The sequence below is a fragment of the Cyphomyrmex costatus genome, unplaced genomic scaffold, assembly GCF_001594065.2.
Source record: "Cyphomyrmex costatus isolate MS0001 unplaced genomic scaffold, Ccosl1.0 scaffold133, whole genome shotgun sequence".
Taxonomy (NCBI): domain Eukaryota; kingdom Metazoa; phylum Arthropoda; class Insecta; order Hymenoptera; family Formicidae; genus Cyphomyrmex; species Cyphomyrmex costatus.
Genome location: NW_017275315.1, coordinates 429350 through 446607, shown reverse-complemented (window position 1 = coordinate 446607; position 17258 = coordinate 429350). Strand labels below are relative to the sequence as shown.

The window sequence follows — 17258 nt, the reverse complement described above, 5'->3', positions numbered from 1 at the left end:
TTCTCGCTTACGACATCTCGATAGGCCCTCAGAGATTCGTTGTTATTATAACAATAAGACATACAGTGCTAAAAGATGTAAATAACGGGGACTACAAGAGAAAAAGGGACAGAAAGATGAAAGAGAAAATGAAAAAGATAGAAAGAAAAAGTAGTAATACTAGTTCTATCGCTAGATCAAGTTTAAGTGAAAAGTATCTTCAAGTTCGATATGAACTCGCTGTTATATGTCGTAGGACGAGGAGGCCTGGATGATGTTTCGTTTTTAATTATGTTTAAAAAGATAATCTATACCATAATGAAATCGATATTACACGTCATGATGATGGAAGGGCAGGGGGCGCAAGTCGAGAGAGCGAAGGCAGGTGGAATTATAGCTGTTAAGAGTGCGTTAAATCAATGGTGCGAGTCTCATTGCCGAGAATCAAGCGTAATCTTTTCATGGGCGGTGGTGGCGGATCCAGATTTAATACGCGCGATTTCTTATGCCGTCTCTCGCGATCTCTGCTCTTGTGCTTCTTTCGGCGTTTGCGCCTCTCCAATCCCTCGACGCGTAACACTTCATACTCCGGCTCATAGCTGTCCTCGCTCAGACCGCTGGTACCAGACTCGACAATATCGTCCAACACGGGCGATCGCTTCATGCGAAGCGTCAGCTTCAGTCGACCGCTAGTTCTCTCTGGCGTGACAGGACAAACTCGACAATTGCTCGGATTGCTCGTTCGCCATTGGCACTCGGACGGGGTCGTGCTTGACTTTCGCGCACTGCTATTGTTCTCATAGGATGTCAATCTAAAAAAAAATCCCTTTAATTTACCAACTCGACTTAGAAAAAAAATTTGATAAAGTACAGCATTTTTCAATTATGGATTTAATTCATGTTCTAAATGATAAAAATAATTTTATACAATATATTCATTGCATATTTACCGCTCCAAGCTCCCTACAACATCACAGTTTTCTCTCGACTGAACATCACTGTTGGATTCTACGCCATGTTCGTTCTGAGCTACGGTCGAAGGCCACGGTTCTTCTGGAATCAGCACCGGTGGCTCAGCTTTATTGTACTCATCGTTACATTGCATATCTTGCACAGGCGACACTGCTATCGAGGAAGAGGACGCATGACGAGATTCATGCTTGCCTCGTCTTATTATAGACAGTATACCAATGTCTTCCAGATTGCTTTCCTTTTCACTAAATTCATAGATATCGCCTTGAATACCTGAATCGTCATCGGCCTCTCCTATCTCGGCCGTTGCCGATCTCTGCCGATCCCTTCTCTGACTTTTAGTAGATTTGTTCTTGCTCTTCCCCTTGCTGTGACTCTTTAAATCGTCTTGAACACTTTCCGTTAATACTCCGAACTTGGATTTAACACTCGAGAGTTTCTTCTGCAATTTGCGAGACGACTTCAAGAACTTGGATGTCGATTTTTTTGACAATGCGGAATTGCGATTGTCTTCTAAATTCATATGGCTCGTTATATCACTATTATAGTTCATAATCTGTACATTATTAAAAATCATCGCGTTATTTTCTTCCATAATATTTATTCTGGAGTTCATCTCCGTTGCGCGTAACATCACCATTTCGGATCTGACGCCAGACTCAACGCTCGCGACATACGTATCACTTTTCGTCACAACGTCTTGTTCTCCCTCCTGATTCAAAACTGTATTATTATAACATTGTAAAACGTTTTCGGTATTAGTTTGCGCTTCTATAACTCTGTTGGAGTTCAATCTACAAAACTTAACACTGTCTGCATCGACGGCGATCGTACTCTCGCAACTTTCACTCTCCTCTTCTTTCTCCACATCGTGCACCACAATTACTTTCGTAGAATTCAAATCGCAACATTCGTCATCCGACCGAGAGTTCGTCTCGTGCAAGATGTCGTTCTCTCGAAAATTGGTCTGCAACGTTTTCTTTTCTTCAATCAGTGACGATGGCGAATCATCATCTTCATACTCATAAGACAACTCCTCGTTAGGCGTCTTGCGATTGTCTTGTTCATCCGTCGAGGAAAATTGTTTGCCATATGACTTGGAACGTTTGCTAATGCAATTCGCCTTTTCAATCATGCTGCAAGAATTGTTTTCGCCTTCCTTATGCCGCACAGGCGATGAAGAACGATAATTCCTTGAGCGATAGTTTGTATCTTCGGGAATAGATGCTGCAGTACGCAAGCGTTGTTGTACATAAGCTTGAGACGTGGAACTTAATCGGATTGAATCACAGGCATTTGTACTATAATGTCCCTTTTTGTAACTGGAAGAATTAAAGTTATCTACTGTCTCAGGATCGATTTCCGCGGTGAGATTCGGTATTCCCCGATCGTCCTCCATCGAATCGCCATCACCATTTGATTCACCAGTGTCTTCTATCTTCATCAGTCGCAGTGGACAAGCATCTTCGTTTGATTCCTCCGCCACGATACGCTGTCGTGGTTGTTCCATGCGGAAACCGTGACCCATCTCCGACGCATTTGGCAAATGATGCTTTTGCAATCGTGAATATAAATTCTCCTTGTGCACTGGTTCTCTATCAGAATCCTCCTTTCGATGACCGATATCCATCACTTCCGTGTCTTTCACAACGGAATTACTGAGACAGAGCGATGCAGACTTCATGTTGACTTTTCCTTTCTTCGATTCCGTTCTCTTGTGAAGTCTATTCAAAATTAAATTTATATATATAATTTAAGATTAAATAAAAATAAAACACATTTAACTCTGCTGGTTAAATTTACTGTACAATTATATCATCTGAATAAATATAATTAAAAAGTTTTAAAAATAAACAAAAAATATTTCAAAAAGATCTTACATTAATAGACGAAATCAAATATCAGAGGAAAAGTCTTTAAATAATATACTAGCAAGAAGATAAATTAAATCTTGAATTAAATAGATTCGAACAGACCAGCAGGGTTAATCACACGAAAAAGCCTAATAAGCTACCTGGATGCTCTAAGCGATTGAGTATTCTTGATGGCATTTCCATCACCAGTATTGCCGTCAAACTTGCACATTTGTTTGTTACGGAGACTCCTCGTGACGGAAGTTGCAATCACGGAGGGATGCGCTTGAGTCTGCAGCATATTTTCGCCGTTGTTGATCGCTGGCTGCTGTTGATTGATATCCGAGAAACGACAGCCTTGCGCGATTAATAGCTCAGCATCATACTTAGTAAGCCCTTTACGTCGCAGCTCCTTTATACTGAGAGATTGTGGCGCAACCGCTGCATTGCCAACCAGAACCGCATTTCGTTCGGTAAGAGCAGTATCGGCTTGCTGTTTATTCCTGTTCAGTGGCTGCTGTCGATGTTTAGTTCGATTAATTCGATTATCCGTTTCTCTCAAACGATAGCCTAAAAATATAAAAAAATACAGGTAACAAAATTGATGAACTCAAATACGAACTTTGTCCTATAAATGTTACGTGTAACATACCAGACGATATCTCCTCGCCCGGCTTCTGACTCGCAAAAGTGCCAGTCCCTCGCCTTTCGCAGGTCTCGCACTCACAGTAACAATTGCTATCACCAAAGAAATCCTCTCCATAGAAACATGTGATTTCCTCACCCACCTCGATATCACGCAACACCTTGACACACGCCGTGTCTCTTCCCGTTGCCACAAACTGCAAAAATAATACTCCCGAGTTTACATAATAATTCTTACGCAACCACGTTCAAATTTTGAGCATTCATCACTTACTTTGCAATTCGCTCTACAGTCATGGTTTATGTATGCAGCCGGTCCTAACCATAACTGAGCGCAATTCTTTCGACAACTAAACATCACAGAGAAGTCATTTTTCCCAGGATGTAGCAATGCAGCTTCCTCCTAAAAGCATACAAAAATGACGATATGTATTAAATAAAAATAAAGAAAAAATACAGAAATCATGAGAAACTTTTTAAATTAAATTTTTCATTTTTATATACTTTGCAAAGCTCAAACCTTTTCACTTAGCTCTGCTATGCAACCGACGAGGCAAGAAATTTTGTCGTGCTTCATCCATTTTTTCGTGGCGCATATCTTAGCACCTTTTTGTCCCTCTAGGCTATATCTATAGCACGGCTCTATGGCAAAGCCAGAATCCTTATCAAAAACTCGCAGGTATCGTTTAATCTATAAAAAAAAAAGAACAATTACACATGATTTATTTCTTACATCAAAAAAGCAATGCCAGTTTTTTACTAAAATAAAACAATTTAATTGTAAAATAGTGTTGCTATACATGTGTAACTTACGTGATTTTCTAGATTGATTTGTTGCTGTTTAGACTTTGTGTGTGGAAGTCGTGCACCCCAGTCTCCACCCATCAATTTCTTATATGCTTTCTCATAATTTTGAGTTTGAATAAATTCGCAGATGATTTTACGCAGTTCTTCCTTATTCGCCTTTAATGGTCTGTATCTGTCAGTCAGAATGGAACTTTAGTAAACAATTTGTTGAATAACTTGTAAGTTGAGGATATTTTTTTAGCAAAAAGGTGAGACATATATGATACAATGTAACACAGCGAATTGTTTCATCTTTGTTTAACATTGGCAAACAATAAGGATATAATAATTCACAAGGATATAATTATTCACTGTTACATTATATTTCCATCTCTTGCTGGAAAATATCTTGATTTATCGATTTAGTCAACAATACCTGATATTCATCTTATGGGTGGTAAATCCTAGGTAGGGATCCAATACGAGGGACGTAGCCAAGTCATCATTGTCGGAAAGTTCTTTAGGTGTCATTCCACATCCTCCTCCACTGTTGGGTTGCATCTTTGCACCCACTGTGCCACCTAACCTTCGCTCCTGCTTTCTCACTGCAGTTGCTGAGGCTTGAATCGACAAACAATAATCCACCACCATTCTGCGACGCTGACTTTCACTGAAAAAGAGATAATAAAATGGAATTGAAGGAAAAAGAGGGCGCTTCTACAAGAAGATTTTTTGCTTCCCCTAATTTAGTTGTGTTATAGGTTAATAAGATTTCCCAATCAGATTTAGGTTAATGTACATTAATGTATGCTCAATGTATTTTTTCAAGTATTGGAGGTTAATGTACCCCAGATGAAATTCTAGTGGGACATCAAGCTTGGCGATGCACGTTGCGTCGGTATCGCTTCACGCGGTCTCCTGGAGCGGCCGAACCGAACAGTTGAGAAAACACTATATTACAACTAAACCTATGAATGACTCCCACAAGTCCACAAGCGTAGAACACGAACAATCCGAAACGCTATGCCACACGGATGCATGGCATTGTCTAGTTCTGAGCGAGACGATTTTAGAGAGACCTAGTGAAGTTTCTCAAAGAGATATCGCTCTCTGCACCACCCGACAACATTACGCTCCTTTCAAACGTAACCTGCTCAGCTGTTACTCAGGTATCCAAAACACCGTTCGTCACAGGCAACCCTGCTGTCCTCCCTCCCTCCCTCCACCGTCCTCCGCCCTTTAAACGCACACGCCCGACTCCCTTTTCACGACGCTATCGCGTCCACATCGTTCGCCTCGACTCGACTGAGAAATGTTCTCACATACACCCCGGATCTAAACCTCTGACCCTGAACCTGAACTCCGAGCCCTCCGAGGGTGAACCAAGCCTACCGAAACGAGCCGCCCGTGGAAGGCGAACGCACGCGGGGCATTCACCGCCCGTCGCGGATGGGTCCTTTAAGAACGCCGTGGTCGCGCCGTGTCTCCCGAGCGGATTCCCCGTATAGGACGCGACGTCGCGGTGGCAGCGTCGTCTCGCGATCGGAGCGGAACATCAGGGTTGTCCCCCCTCCCCTCCTCGGAAATCAGCGCCACGGACGGGACGAACCTCGTCGGGTCCCTTCGTATCGACCGGGACACAACGGCGGCGGTGGTGGCCTATAGGCGGACCTATAGAGCGTCGACATAACGGTCCTTTTTTTTTTTCTCTCTCTCAAATGCTCTCGGAGGACGCGACTCGTCGTGGCGTCGCGTCGTGACGTCTCGCTGCGTCGTCCGAGGGCGACGGCGATGACCGTACGCGAGAGAACACAGAACTAATGGCGGGGGCGGAAGAGGAAACCGCAGGCACACTTAGGCCCCGTGCGATGTTCTTATTTTTTTTTTATATTCTTTCCAAGACGGTGGCCGTCCGACGACGGCGACGATGCGTTTATACTTACCGTGAGGATGCTCTCCCGAGAACGGACCTTTCGCATTTTGCACTGTCGATCGAGCTTCCAAAGCTAGAGCGACGCGGCGACGTGCCTCTCTCGTCGCGACGGAGACGCGCTCGCGGTAGCTATCATGGCTGGGCAGTAACCGATCAACGAGAAGGCTCGAAAGAATCGCCACAGCGCGACACAGTGCGACGCGACGCGATCTACAGCATCTACACGCTTCTCCTCTACTCCGTGCTCGCACGGCGTGCGCGTACGCACAAGCACAACGTGAACGTTGCGTGCATTCGCAACAGTGTTCCACTCTCGGTTACGTTTGTTGCGCTCCCGCAACTCAGCGACTACGAACGACGGCGACGGAGCCGTCGGTCCGCGTCTCCGGCGACGCGCTGCAACGCGCTTTAAGTCTTCGAGTCCGTTTCCGCTACCTCGTGCGAAAGACGAATTAAGGGAATAGAAAAGCAAGAAGAGAAAAAGAGCAGAGAAAGAGAGGAGGTCGGATATCAATCGCGGCCGCGAGGCGAATTCATGTTTTGGAATGTCGTCGCGACGTTCGTGACTATTGTCGGAGCCCCGCGGTAACTATCCGCAAGCCAGACGCCGCGTTCAGATCCTCGGCAGATTTCTTTCTTCCTTTTATTCGCGCGTCGCGACGCCGAATCGCGCGATCTCCGCGGTACCGTTCCGCGCGTTCGAAACGATCGCGGATTCGGGATACCGCGAGGCGGAAGCGATTCTCGAAATTTTGCTCCAAATCACACGCTCAGCGGTCTAGGGATTCGAACGGCACACGTTCTTCACCCTGGGGATGTTTCGCTCGTACGCTGGTCGAGACACTACGGCGCCCTGCGTCTCCATGGCAACCTGTCGCGTATCCTCGCATTCTTGGCAGGCGTTCGCATTCTTCGGCTCTCTTGCATTTTTTTCATAACCTATAGCGATTAACGTGGACTTACCGTGTGTGTGCAGATTGTATTATTCCACAATATTGTTCAAATTTAAAATTGCACAACCAATCTGGATTTCGCAAATATATATGCGCGTATTTTGGGCCTCCAAAAGATTTTTATTCCAGGGAGCCAGGTGCCGTCAAAAAGTACAAAGAAGCGATAGACTAGCGTGATCTCGAGATGCCAGCTGATAATTTTTCATTTGTACATCGTTTTGAAAAACTCGATGCGAAACACGTCTTTATCCATAACGTCCATTTTCTATCAATTTAGATTAACTTTAATCTCGGGGTTTTTTTTTAGTTTTTTTTACTTTTTCTTTTTTTAGTTGTAAGATAAAAAGTAACAAAAAATATGTTATACCGCGCAAGATTGAAGAATTTATTTATATTAGTACAAAAATGCGTGTGTGTTTAAAAATTCTAACTTTAATTTTAAATTGTATTACGATATCAACAGTTGCGTGGTCTGTTCTTTTCAGCTAAAATTTTCGGATTGTTTATCTTCTCTCTTTCTCTTTCCAATGTGAAGCAAAAAAAGAGGAAACGATGAACGGTGCAAGAATAGTTCAACTGAAAAGAACAGACTTCTCTTACAGCTGTAGCATTTTGAACTGCTTTCCTCTCTGCTTCCTTTTAAAGGATATACACAAACGTAGTTTTTTTTTTTTTTTACAATCTTGACCATCTTGACTTATCGATATTCAGTGAATGATACAAATAGAGATAAAACGATATTCTTACGTTGGCTGTATCTCCTGAAAGGAAAGCTTATTCTATACTGACTATATTTTAAAATTCATTGCTATTGCATACGTTACAAATCATAGCGCACGTATAACACGTGATAGATTTTTAGTTTCTAATAATTCATTGTTTAGACACAAGCATTCTCTCTCTTCTTCTTTCTCTCATTCAAGAAACAAAAATAGAACGCGAGCGTTAGGTGTTACGGAAATTCTTTTTTTTTTTTTTTTAGGAATTTCCGACAGGCCCATCGATCTCTCGAGCCGGACCTGCACGTTAAATGACAACCGACAACGTGAACGACAGTAGGCCGACGATATCAGCTTCTTTCTATAGATATTCATATACATATATATTTTAACGGCTCGCGAGACGCTCAATCGCCAGTATTGCCCGTTGCGTGCGGCTGGCTGGTTGTGTCTGTTTTATCGCCTGGGACAAAAGCACATGGTCGCAACGAAAGAATTTTTCGCCCGGATAATGACCACGATGGCAACAAGCAGCGTTGCCGGGTTGATCGACGTGGAAGTGCCTCACGTGCCGACGGAAAACTGCCGCGGAGGTATCAAGGAGGGCGCGATTGATTTCGTGGCCGGTTCACTCGGTAATTGTTTTTTCTCGTCGCGCGGTTTTCTATACAATCTATAATCTGTATCTTTCCGTTTACTCCACGAATCCATCTATGCCGAGATCGTTCTTTCTATGTACTGAACAAAAGATCGATTGTTCTATTATGTCAATGAAACGCTACAGGTTGACAAGTCGATCGTCGATCAAAATAATCGGAATTATATACTCGACGCGCGCGGAAGTTGCATCACATTCTATAGGCATCGTTCCGATATGCACTGCTAGTACTGAAAATTTATAGTATATGTAACGTGAACTATAGATTTTCAGTACTGGCAGTGCATTTCGGAGCACGACCTATATTGAAATGAATTTTCCTCTCGTAACGAAACATTTCCAATTCCTGTTTTTGCTAATGTAATTTAATCCCTGTTGAATATTAAAAGTTAATTTTGTAGATATAAAAATATAACTTAATAAAATAGACTCGGTTGAATAAATCCAAGAAAAATAATAAATGCCTTATCGAGTCAAAACACTGGTTGTTCGTGTGAGTTGAAATGATGCTTTGTTGTGTGTATCTTGATAATAACAACGTTTCGATCCAAATTCGGATCCTTTTCAAGTTTCAAAGTACATATAATAAATTAAATTTTAAGAACAGTGTTCTGACTCGATAAGGCATTTATCATATATTTTTCTTGGATTAATTTTATAGATTACAATTAAATTTATTGTCATAACGTATGTACAAAGTAATTACTTTATACATGATAATAAAGGCGAGTTTTTTAATTCATCGATTGATCAATCGCATGATGCGCAAGTGCAACATGTTGCATCTATATACGCATCATGCAATTAATTAATCGATGAATTAAAAAACTCGCCCTAAATCGAAAATAAGGATAAAGTAAAATCCGAGTCTGCATACATATAACATGTTTCGGCTCCTGGAGGTCTATTCTTGAAAAGAAACATATACGAAAGTCTAGGGAAGTACTACAGTATACGTTACGTATACTATAGTATTTTCCTAGTTTTTCGTATGCATTTCTTTTTAGGAATAGAGCCCCTGGTTTGGATACAATGGAATTCTTATACATCTGAAGAAGGCTCAAATCAGGAGCCAAAGCATGTTATGTACGCAGTAATGTATCTGAATTTGTTTTAATTATATTTTAATTTTTTCATATACATGTAAAAATTTTTCCAATTATATTTATCGACGACTCTCGGTTTACCCTTTACTTTATCCTTATTGTTTTGACATCGAGAGCTTTGTTTCTTATTATTTACAATAAATCAAATTGTAATCTATAAAATCAAGTTTTAATCCCAGCAAACGAGAATGAATTAAAATTTAATTGGACATTTTGTCTATTCGAATACGTATTTTAAGTGAAAACTTTTTTTTGGATTCAATTAGATTTAATTGGATGCAATTGGATTGAAAAACTGCGTTTTCTATTCAAAATTTTGAATTGAACAGTATTCACGATGCACTGAGAAAACTGATATTATTTTTAGATTGAAAGGCAGATATGCTCCGTACAATTCCGATAAATAAATAAAAAATTTATTCAGGATTGAAAAGGATTTATTTTAACATTCATGAATCCGCGTATTTCTGAAAATCTGAATCCATTTTAATCCATTTCAATCCATTTACGTGTTTACTGGGATATTAGCTAGGACACAATCCTAAGTATATTTTATATTACAATTTCATGAGCTAAATTGTTTAGCTTCATCCTTTTCTAGTTCTAAGATTTAGAAAAAGATGAAAGGTGAAATCTGCGGTACACGATATGCGCGAATGTTTTTTTTTGCTGTGGATCACGTGCGTTTTAGTAAATTTTTAGTTAATAATTTACCAAACCGCAAGTAATTCAATAAGAAAATACGCATCGTGTGCCAGAGATTTAAGTTGAACTGAGATAAAAGTTAATCTACATTAATTGGTAGAAATAGACTCGTTTCCACCAATGTAAGATTAATTTTAATATCGATTTAACTTTTATTCTTTATTTTTTAATTTTAATTTTAAGGAAATTAGGAAAAGATAAATAGTAAACGAAAATCGATATTAATATTAATTTTACATTGACTGAGCCTAAATTTGAAAAGAACAAAATCATAAAGGTCTTGAAAAAAAAAAAGTTACTTATAAAAAAAATGATGTAAAGATGAAGAATTGTAAAATACAAGAATAGAAAAAGTAAAAAGCTTAAAAAGCGAGAACTTTTGGAAACTTCTTAAGAAAAAATTTAGTCTATTTAAAATTTTCTAAAAAAAGAATTTTAATTTATTTAAAAATTTTTGTTAAAATTTCCTATATTAATAAATAAATATATATATAAAATAGGGATTATTATCGATGTATTTAAAACAAATCATTTGATTGCAACTTGCAATTACTGATAAATAACACTGATTCCCAGATAACAAGATGACGTTATTTCTCATTTTGACGTCAAAATAACGTCCTTAATGACGTTCTAATATCAAAATGATGACAAATAACGTTCGTTTGAAACTCGAGTTGCTGTTTTTCTACTGTTTATAAAACTGTATATTCTAGTATTTAGATAAATAATATGTACAACACATTTATCTGAAATGGATTCGATGGGAAGATAACGGTAATATCAGTTCTGTATCTTTTACGTAAATAACCTGATAAATCTAATTATATATCCAACTTCTAAATCACTCTTAGCGCGAAGTTATATTCTTATGCGATTTATAAAAAGCGAAAATTGTTTATTAATTACGCGGCAATAATTGGCTATTCGCAAACTGTTGCAATACAAGAAAATTATGAATTTACAGCTGATTTTAATTCCTTAACAGTATCAAGAAATGTTCACTTTTACTGATAAAATCTTAGAAAAAAATGGATACTGCAACGTTAATTATCTACAGTATTTATGTAAACAAGTTTAGAGTTCACATTAGGATAATGGAGTATTCTTTGCGATAATTTTTCTCAACTATAGCAAATGTGAAAAATATAACAAACGAATTATTTATCATTAATTAGCAGTAGAATAATAATTTGGCAAAAATACTTTTTGAAAAAAATGCTTCTATTGAGTCTTTACATTTTCTATATACAAGTATTCTATTTTTATTTAAAAGGCGGTGTAGCGCTCGTTTACGTGGGCCAGCCATTGGATACGGTGAAGGTAAAGATGCAAACCTTCCCATCCATGTATAAAAATATGGTAAATTGTTTTCTCCGTACGTTAAGAACAGATGGTATCGCAAGGGGTTTGTACGCTGGAACAATTCCTGCGATAGTCGCCAATGTTGCCGAGAACTCTGTATTATTCGCGGCATACGGCGGATGTCAAAAGACGATCGCTCATTTATCAGGTAAATCGTGAACTACGACAGTGTAATATATAAATATAAATTATTTTTTAAAAAGCCGATGCTTAATTAAAGTAAATTAAAATAATTTATGCTTTAATATGTAAATAATAATGTAGGTACTTAATATTTCTTTTTTATAGGTGTACAAAACGTGAAAGAGCTAAGTTCCTTCAGTAATGCCTGGGCCGGCTTCTTCGCTGCATTCTTTTCCTCGTTGACGCTGTGCCCGACGGAGTTAATAAAATGCAAACTACAAGCTATGAGAGAAGTCGAACAGACACAAATGGCAACTACCATGGAAAAATCCACGGTAAATAACATTTCATAAATCTTATTTAAAAAATTTTGATGGCAATTTCTTTAGTGACACTATTAGTCTCAGAAACCTCGTATAGGACCGTGGAGTTTGACGAGGCAAATTCTTAAGGAACAAGGTGTAAGAGGCCTATTTACAGGCCTCTCCTCAACGATAGCCCGCGAAATGCCAGGCTATTTCTTCTTCTTCGGCGGCTATGAAGCCACGAGGGAGTTATTAGCTGCCAAGGGTCAGAATAGGGACGACATTGGTTGGCAAAAGACGATGGTAGCTGGCGCGGTTGGAGGCACGATGCTCTGGTTAGCGATATTTCCGGCCGATGTTGTTAAGAGTAGAATACAGGTATATTTTCAAAAAACTAAAAAGGTGTGTCTATTTCCGAGTTTTTATCTTATCGTAACAAAATGTTTTGAAAACCAGGTGCAGAACTTGAAAACACCTGCCTTGATAGTCTTCAAGAATATCGCACGACAAGAAGGTATCGGCGCGTTGTATAACGGATTAACACCGACTTTAATTAGAACGATACCAGCGACTGCAACACTGTTTGTCACCGTTGAATACACGAAAAAACTTATGTATAATTATTTCTAAAATCGATTTCAACATTTCCGTTTTCTTATATGTGACCTGATAATTTACAAATATTCTATATGCGAAGCATTTATTGTATGTAAACGATATGTATTCTAAAACCATATGCTACACAACTTCAATGTCTATATCTGTAAATAAGAGATTATACATATATTAAAAATATGTTGCAAGAAATATTTTATATTACAAAAAATATTTTTCCTAATTAAAGATGTACAAGATGTCCTTCTGAAACATTATTATATTGAATAAGTCTCATTATTTCGAAATAAGACTTTTGATGTAATCACATTTTTCCTGCTGTGATTGAAGCATGTTCCAAGTCGAATATGATACCTGCAAAAAAAAAATGAAACTTTCTTGTGTTATCCGCACTACTTATAATTAATGACAGTACGTTATTTAAATCATTCTAATTAAAAATATTATTAGATTAATTCTAAAATATCAGCATTAATTATTATCATAATATATTGCACATCATTGCAATATTATGATTAAAAAGAAATACTTTATTCATAATATAATTTCGTCAATATGGAATCAATTTGATTGATCAATTTTTTTAAATTTGAATCTTTAATGTGCAGAAAGATAACGCTTTATATTTATAATTATACGTTTCTGTGTTTCTAATATAAATTGATATATTTATTTCCTATAAAATTTACCATGACTGGCATGTAGCCAATTATAGACAACTGTCTCATTTTTGCAGCTAAGGCTCCAGTAGGTTTATCTCGACAATTTCTGATTAATAATCCAGGATGACCTAAGATAAGAGCAATCCATCTGACATTGTTTGAATTCTCTTTATCCACTCGTTTAATATCAACCTCTTCAAACTGTGATAAGTATTCCTTTGATGGCACAAGCTGATTTTGCTCATTTAAACACAAAACAATGTCCTGTGGTGTAAAGTACGGTAACGGACGAATGATCGATATGTCCGTAGTGTTGTTAAACAACTCCTATTTAAGAATAAAAATACTTTATGAAATAATATACACTTACAGGAAAAGATTAGCTTTATATATGTATGTACTTGACATGTTGCCAGCACTTCCGAGAAAAGCAAATTCGCCCGACTCGAGCTTAAGTTAGTCTTTTGACATAAGTCAAAATATTTCTGTAATTAGAAAATTTATCAATAAGCATCATTTTTCATCGAACTTTTACGGCATATGACATCATACAAACAATTCGATCGTAAATAATTGATTTCTCTTTGCATACCTTTTCTAAAAAAATTCTTACAGTAGGTTTCAGGAATGGACCATCGTACTCGGGTATTTCTATTCGAAGGCTGTAATCAAGCACGAGGTATTCGCGCGAAAGAAAATGATAATCACCCTGGCATGTTCTGGTTACGAATTCAGGTGCCATGACGTATTTGATTAGATCTATGGGATATATATTTTGTATCGTCATATATCCTAGAATACGTGAAGCTACATGTGGAAACCTGTCGCGGGAAACTCTTGTAAATATCTTTGAAATTGAAATGGAGAGGACAATTCTTTTTTTCTAAGAAGCAGAAAACAAAGAATATAATTTTCAAATAATGCAGCTTAAAAAATTATGTTATTATTGGATAATTACCTCTGTATCTCTGATGCTCGAGTAGTGTTCCAAGTAGTCCTCAATTCCTCAATCACATTTTGATAGACGCTATTGCCCGAATTGATATTAAGAATAGAAAAAGTATAAAGCAATCTTTCAAAATCCTTCAACCTCGCAGTCTTTAATTCCTTATTTAATCTGGAATTGTATAAATCATAAGCATCGCTTATTACGAATATTAATGGAAAATGCAAATATAAAAATAAAATTTACCTTCCAATTATTCTATCCATGAGCTCTTGGTTGTACAAAGCAACTCTTCCACATGTTTGCGCAATATGTGTTAAAGATGCTAATGTGTAATGTGGTTCATATGATGACAAAATTTTTAATAAATCTAGAAGTGGTTTCAATTCTGTAAGATCCACACTATATCTGTAAGTAGAGTATTAAAGATGAAATCAACATTTGCAAATCAGTGAATACTCGACATATAAATTAAATTCAAATTCATCTTACCGTACTAATTTTATAATGCTTGCAATGCTCACGCTGTGTATTTCAGTTATGTCAGCTATAGACCTTCGGATGATATATTCCAGGAAATTTGCACTTCTAATTTTTGTGCTAGTCTTGAAGAAACCCAATGCTGCTATAGCTAACTCATTAATTGACAATTCTTCCTTGCACTGTTCTAGTTGATACTCAAACTCGTACATGTTTATAGGTGGCTTTCGATGTATGTTTAGAAAAAACAGAATCTGAATCAGTTGCTGAGGACTGAGCTGATGAGGTCTGTTGCCTTTTTTCCTAATGGAATACCATATATATTGAGAAAAATATTTGTTAATATTACATGTTATCTGATATATTATGTCACAAAGATACAATGTCTTTTCTATTGGCAACTTCAAAAAACGTCTCATACACTCTCTCTCTATCTGCATACAGAGATTGGTATAAAAACTATGGTTTTTCATGTGATTGTTAAACGGTACTAGGTGCTGCATTATAGTCACCAGTTCATCATCAGTCATGTTTTCTGTTTTTATTCCACTAAAAGCCTTTGTATATCGGGATGACTCAATCTTCTCTTCATTGTTATGACGAAAATTATAGGACAGTTTCTTGACGGCAGATACTGTTTCATCACTCGTCATTGAATTCCAATCCTGTTTCAGGATCTCCAAAGCTTCCTTGTTTGTAACATAAGCATACGTCGTGCTGGGTCGCATCACGGTCTTTGCATACTTCCACGAGTTCAGGAAGAAATTGTGGGCGTACACATTTTCCTGTATCCTTTCTGGACCATTATCGTTTTTGTTGTTGATGACAGGGGGATTGACAGCATGTATCCTCAGGGTTTTTTCCAAATTGACACAAGCCACGCTCGGAGTGCTGTACTTACGCTTTGTTAGAGCTTTCCAGTGCACGAGGTTGCCACTGTCAGAGCCTCTCAATAACATCGGGTTCACATTCCGTAGGTGACTCAACCGCTGTAAGAGCACCCTCATCGCGGAAAATAAGCAGAAAGGTATTATTCGTTGCAGATTCTCACTATAAATAGTTTAAAATTTAAGAAATTTGCCACAAATTTTCAGAGGTAAGTTTCCTTTCTGTAAAATACTGTGGTCGGGCTATGTAGGACTGTATGTAGCTCCACAGCGAGACAGTTGATTAGGTTAGGTCAGGTTAGGTGCGATGGACACTATGGACACTCTTGGAAAAAATCAAGTCCTATTTCTGCGCCATCTGGACGAATAGACGCAGTTTTGGGAACTAAATTACAGAATTCTTCTATTCGATCGATAAAATAGTCAAATGAGTCATCACAAGCCAAAGTAATTACTTTGAACTCATTGATGCTTTGACACTAGAATTTTAAAAAATTCGAAGTGGAGTTCATTCACAAGCCAAAGTAATTAATGAAATGAGTGAAACAATTATATTTTTATATTACAAATATAAATAAATTAAATATCACATTTGCAACTTTTATTTATTTCCTCGAAAGTAAAATTATTGAACAAAAAATAATCCACGTTTCAGTTATTCGCAGATCGAAATACTATGAATTGATACTAGAATTTTAAAAAATTCAAGTAATTACTTTGGCTTATGAATGAACTCCACTTTGAATGTTTTAAAATTCTATAGTATCAAAGCGCATTAATAAAAAGTGCTTTGGAAATATAATTTTAAAAAATTCGAAATGGGATTCATCACTTTTGGCCTGTGAATGACTCATTTGACCACTTTCTATCTGTGAATAACTGAAACATGGATTATTTTTTGTTCAATAATTTTACTTTCGAGGAAATAAATAAAAGTTGCAAATGTGATATTTAATTTATTTATATTTGTAATATAAAAATATAATTGTTTCACTCATTTCATTAGATGCATATCAATTTCACGTGTATACTTTCCTTTTGACTTGTACTAGGCTGAGTAATATCGGTTTTAACTGTTACACTCGACAAATTTTGACTTGGGATAGCATTATGCTTTAATCGTTTACGACTTAGACTAAAAATATAAGAATATTCATTGAAGTGTGTAAATGACAAATTCTATATTTTCTAATTTCTTCTTCTGATAGATTTAATAAACCATATGGCACTGATCGGACACTGCTTCTAGCCATTTCTTTATTATTTTTAGGAAAATAGTTCAGGACTTTTAGCAGGAGATTTACAACCTAGGATTATGCATTTCCAATCTGTTTTAGTGGCCATTTTATTCTATAAGTAATTATTGTGTTATTGAAAATTTATTAATAATTTCTTATACAAATATTTTATATTCAAAGAAATAAAATAAATATATTTAATACCAATATAATATATTTGTTTGTGCTTCTCTTATGCGTGAATGATATACAACAGTTTTGAAAGATTTTAATATTATGATAATACATAAAGATGATCTGCGCGTCCTCAATTTATTACTCCTGTACT

General features: G+C 37.3%; 3 protein-coding genes across 4 annotated transcripts; 1 reads left to right on the top strand and 2 right to left on the bottom strand.

Moving 5' to 3' along the window:
* Positions 1 to 335: 335 nt before the first annotated feature.
* On the bottom strand, positions 336 to 4901 carry Hmt4-20 (Histone methyltransferase 4-20). Its single transcript, XM_018551034.1, has 8 exons — positions 4672 to 4901; positions 4263 to 4428; positions 3970 to 4140; positions 3724 to 3852; positions 3457 to 3646; positions 2966 to 3374; positions 930 to 2675; positions 336 to 791 (listed from the first exon to the last, which is right to left on the bottom strand). Exons 1-8 carry the CDS (start codon positions 4884 to 4886, stop codon positions 380 to 382), a joined length of 3438 nt encoding a protein of 1145 aa, XP_018406536.1. The 5' UTR covers positions 4887 to 4901; the 3' UTR covers positions 336 to 379.
* A 3271-nt stretch (positions 4902 to 8172) lies between these two features.
* On the top strand, positions 8173 to 12814 carry LOC108782713 (mitochondrial ornithine transporter 1). 2 transcript variants are annotated; one of them, XM_018551066.1, is made up of 5 exons: positions 8173 to 8475; positions 11586 to 11822; positions 11963 to 12132; positions 12205 to 12480; positions 12559 to 12814. In XM_018551066.1, the coding sequence occupies exons 1-5, from the start codon at positions 8319 to 8321 to the stop codon at positions 12730 to 12732; spliced, it is 1014 nt and encodes a 337-aa protein (XP_018406568.1). In that variant the 5' UTR covers positions 8173 to 8318; the 3' UTR covers positions 12733 to 12814. The 2 variants fall into 2 exon arrangements, with proteins under 2 accessions (XP_018406568.1, XP_018406567.1); XM_018551065.1 differs by having other exon boundaries at positions 12199 to 12480.
* A 95-nt stretch (positions 12815 to 12909) lies between these two features.
* On the bottom strand, positions 12910 to 16119 carry LOC108782712 (FAST kinase domain-containing protein 5, mitochondrial). The gene is made up of 7 exons (XM_018551064.1): positions 14818 to 16119; positions 14572 to 14733; positions 14338 to 14496; positions 13972 to 14200; positions 13781 to 13864; positions 13407 to 13706; positions 12910 to 13071 (listed from the first exon to the last, which is right to left on the bottom strand). Exons 1-7 carry the CDS (start codon positions 15810 to 15812, stop codon positions 12994 to 12996), a joined length of 2007 nt encoding a protein of 668 aa, XP_018406566.1. The 5' UTR covers positions 15813 to 16119; the 3' UTR covers positions 12910 to 12993.
* Between the last annotated feature and the right edge of the window lie 1139 nt (positions 16120 to 17258).

Coding starts and splice junctions, on each gene's coding strand:
- Hmt4-20 (XM_018551034.1), bottom strand. CDS start 4,886: ATGGTGGTGGATTATTGTTTGTCGATTCAAGCCTCAGCAACTGCAGTG. Junction 3,853..3,969: donor TAGCAGAGCTAAGTGAAAAG/GTTTGAGCTTTG, acceptor GTATGCTTTTAG/GAGGAAGCTGCATTGCTACA. Junction 2,676..2,965: donor CAATCGCTTAGAGCATCCAG/GTAGCTTATTAG, acceptor AATTTTGAATAG/ACTTCACAAGAGAACGGAAT.
- LOC108782713 (XM_018551065.1), top strand. CDS start 8,319: ATGGTCGCAACGAAAGAATTTTTCGCCCGGATAATGACCACGATGGCA. Junction 11,823..11,962: donor GACGATCGCTCATTTATCAG/GTAAATCGTGAA, acceptor TCTTTTTTATAG/GTGTACAAAACGTGAAAGAG. Junction 12,481..12,558: donor TTGTTAAGAGTAGAATACAG/GTATATTTTCAA, acceptor TTTGAAAACCAG/GTGCAGAACTTGAAAACACC.
- LOC108782712 (XM_018551064.1), bottom strand. CDS start 15,812: ATGAGGGTGCTCTTACAGCGGTTGAGTCACCTACGGAATGTGAACCCG. Junction 14,497..14,571: donor ATGGATAGAATAATTGGAAG/GTAAATTTTATT, acceptor ATACAATTCCAG/ATTAAATAAGGAATTAAAGA. Junction 13,072..13,406: donor TTGGCTACATGCCAGTCATG/GTAAATTTTATA, acceptor TTTTTTTTGCAG/GTATCATATTCGACTTGGAA.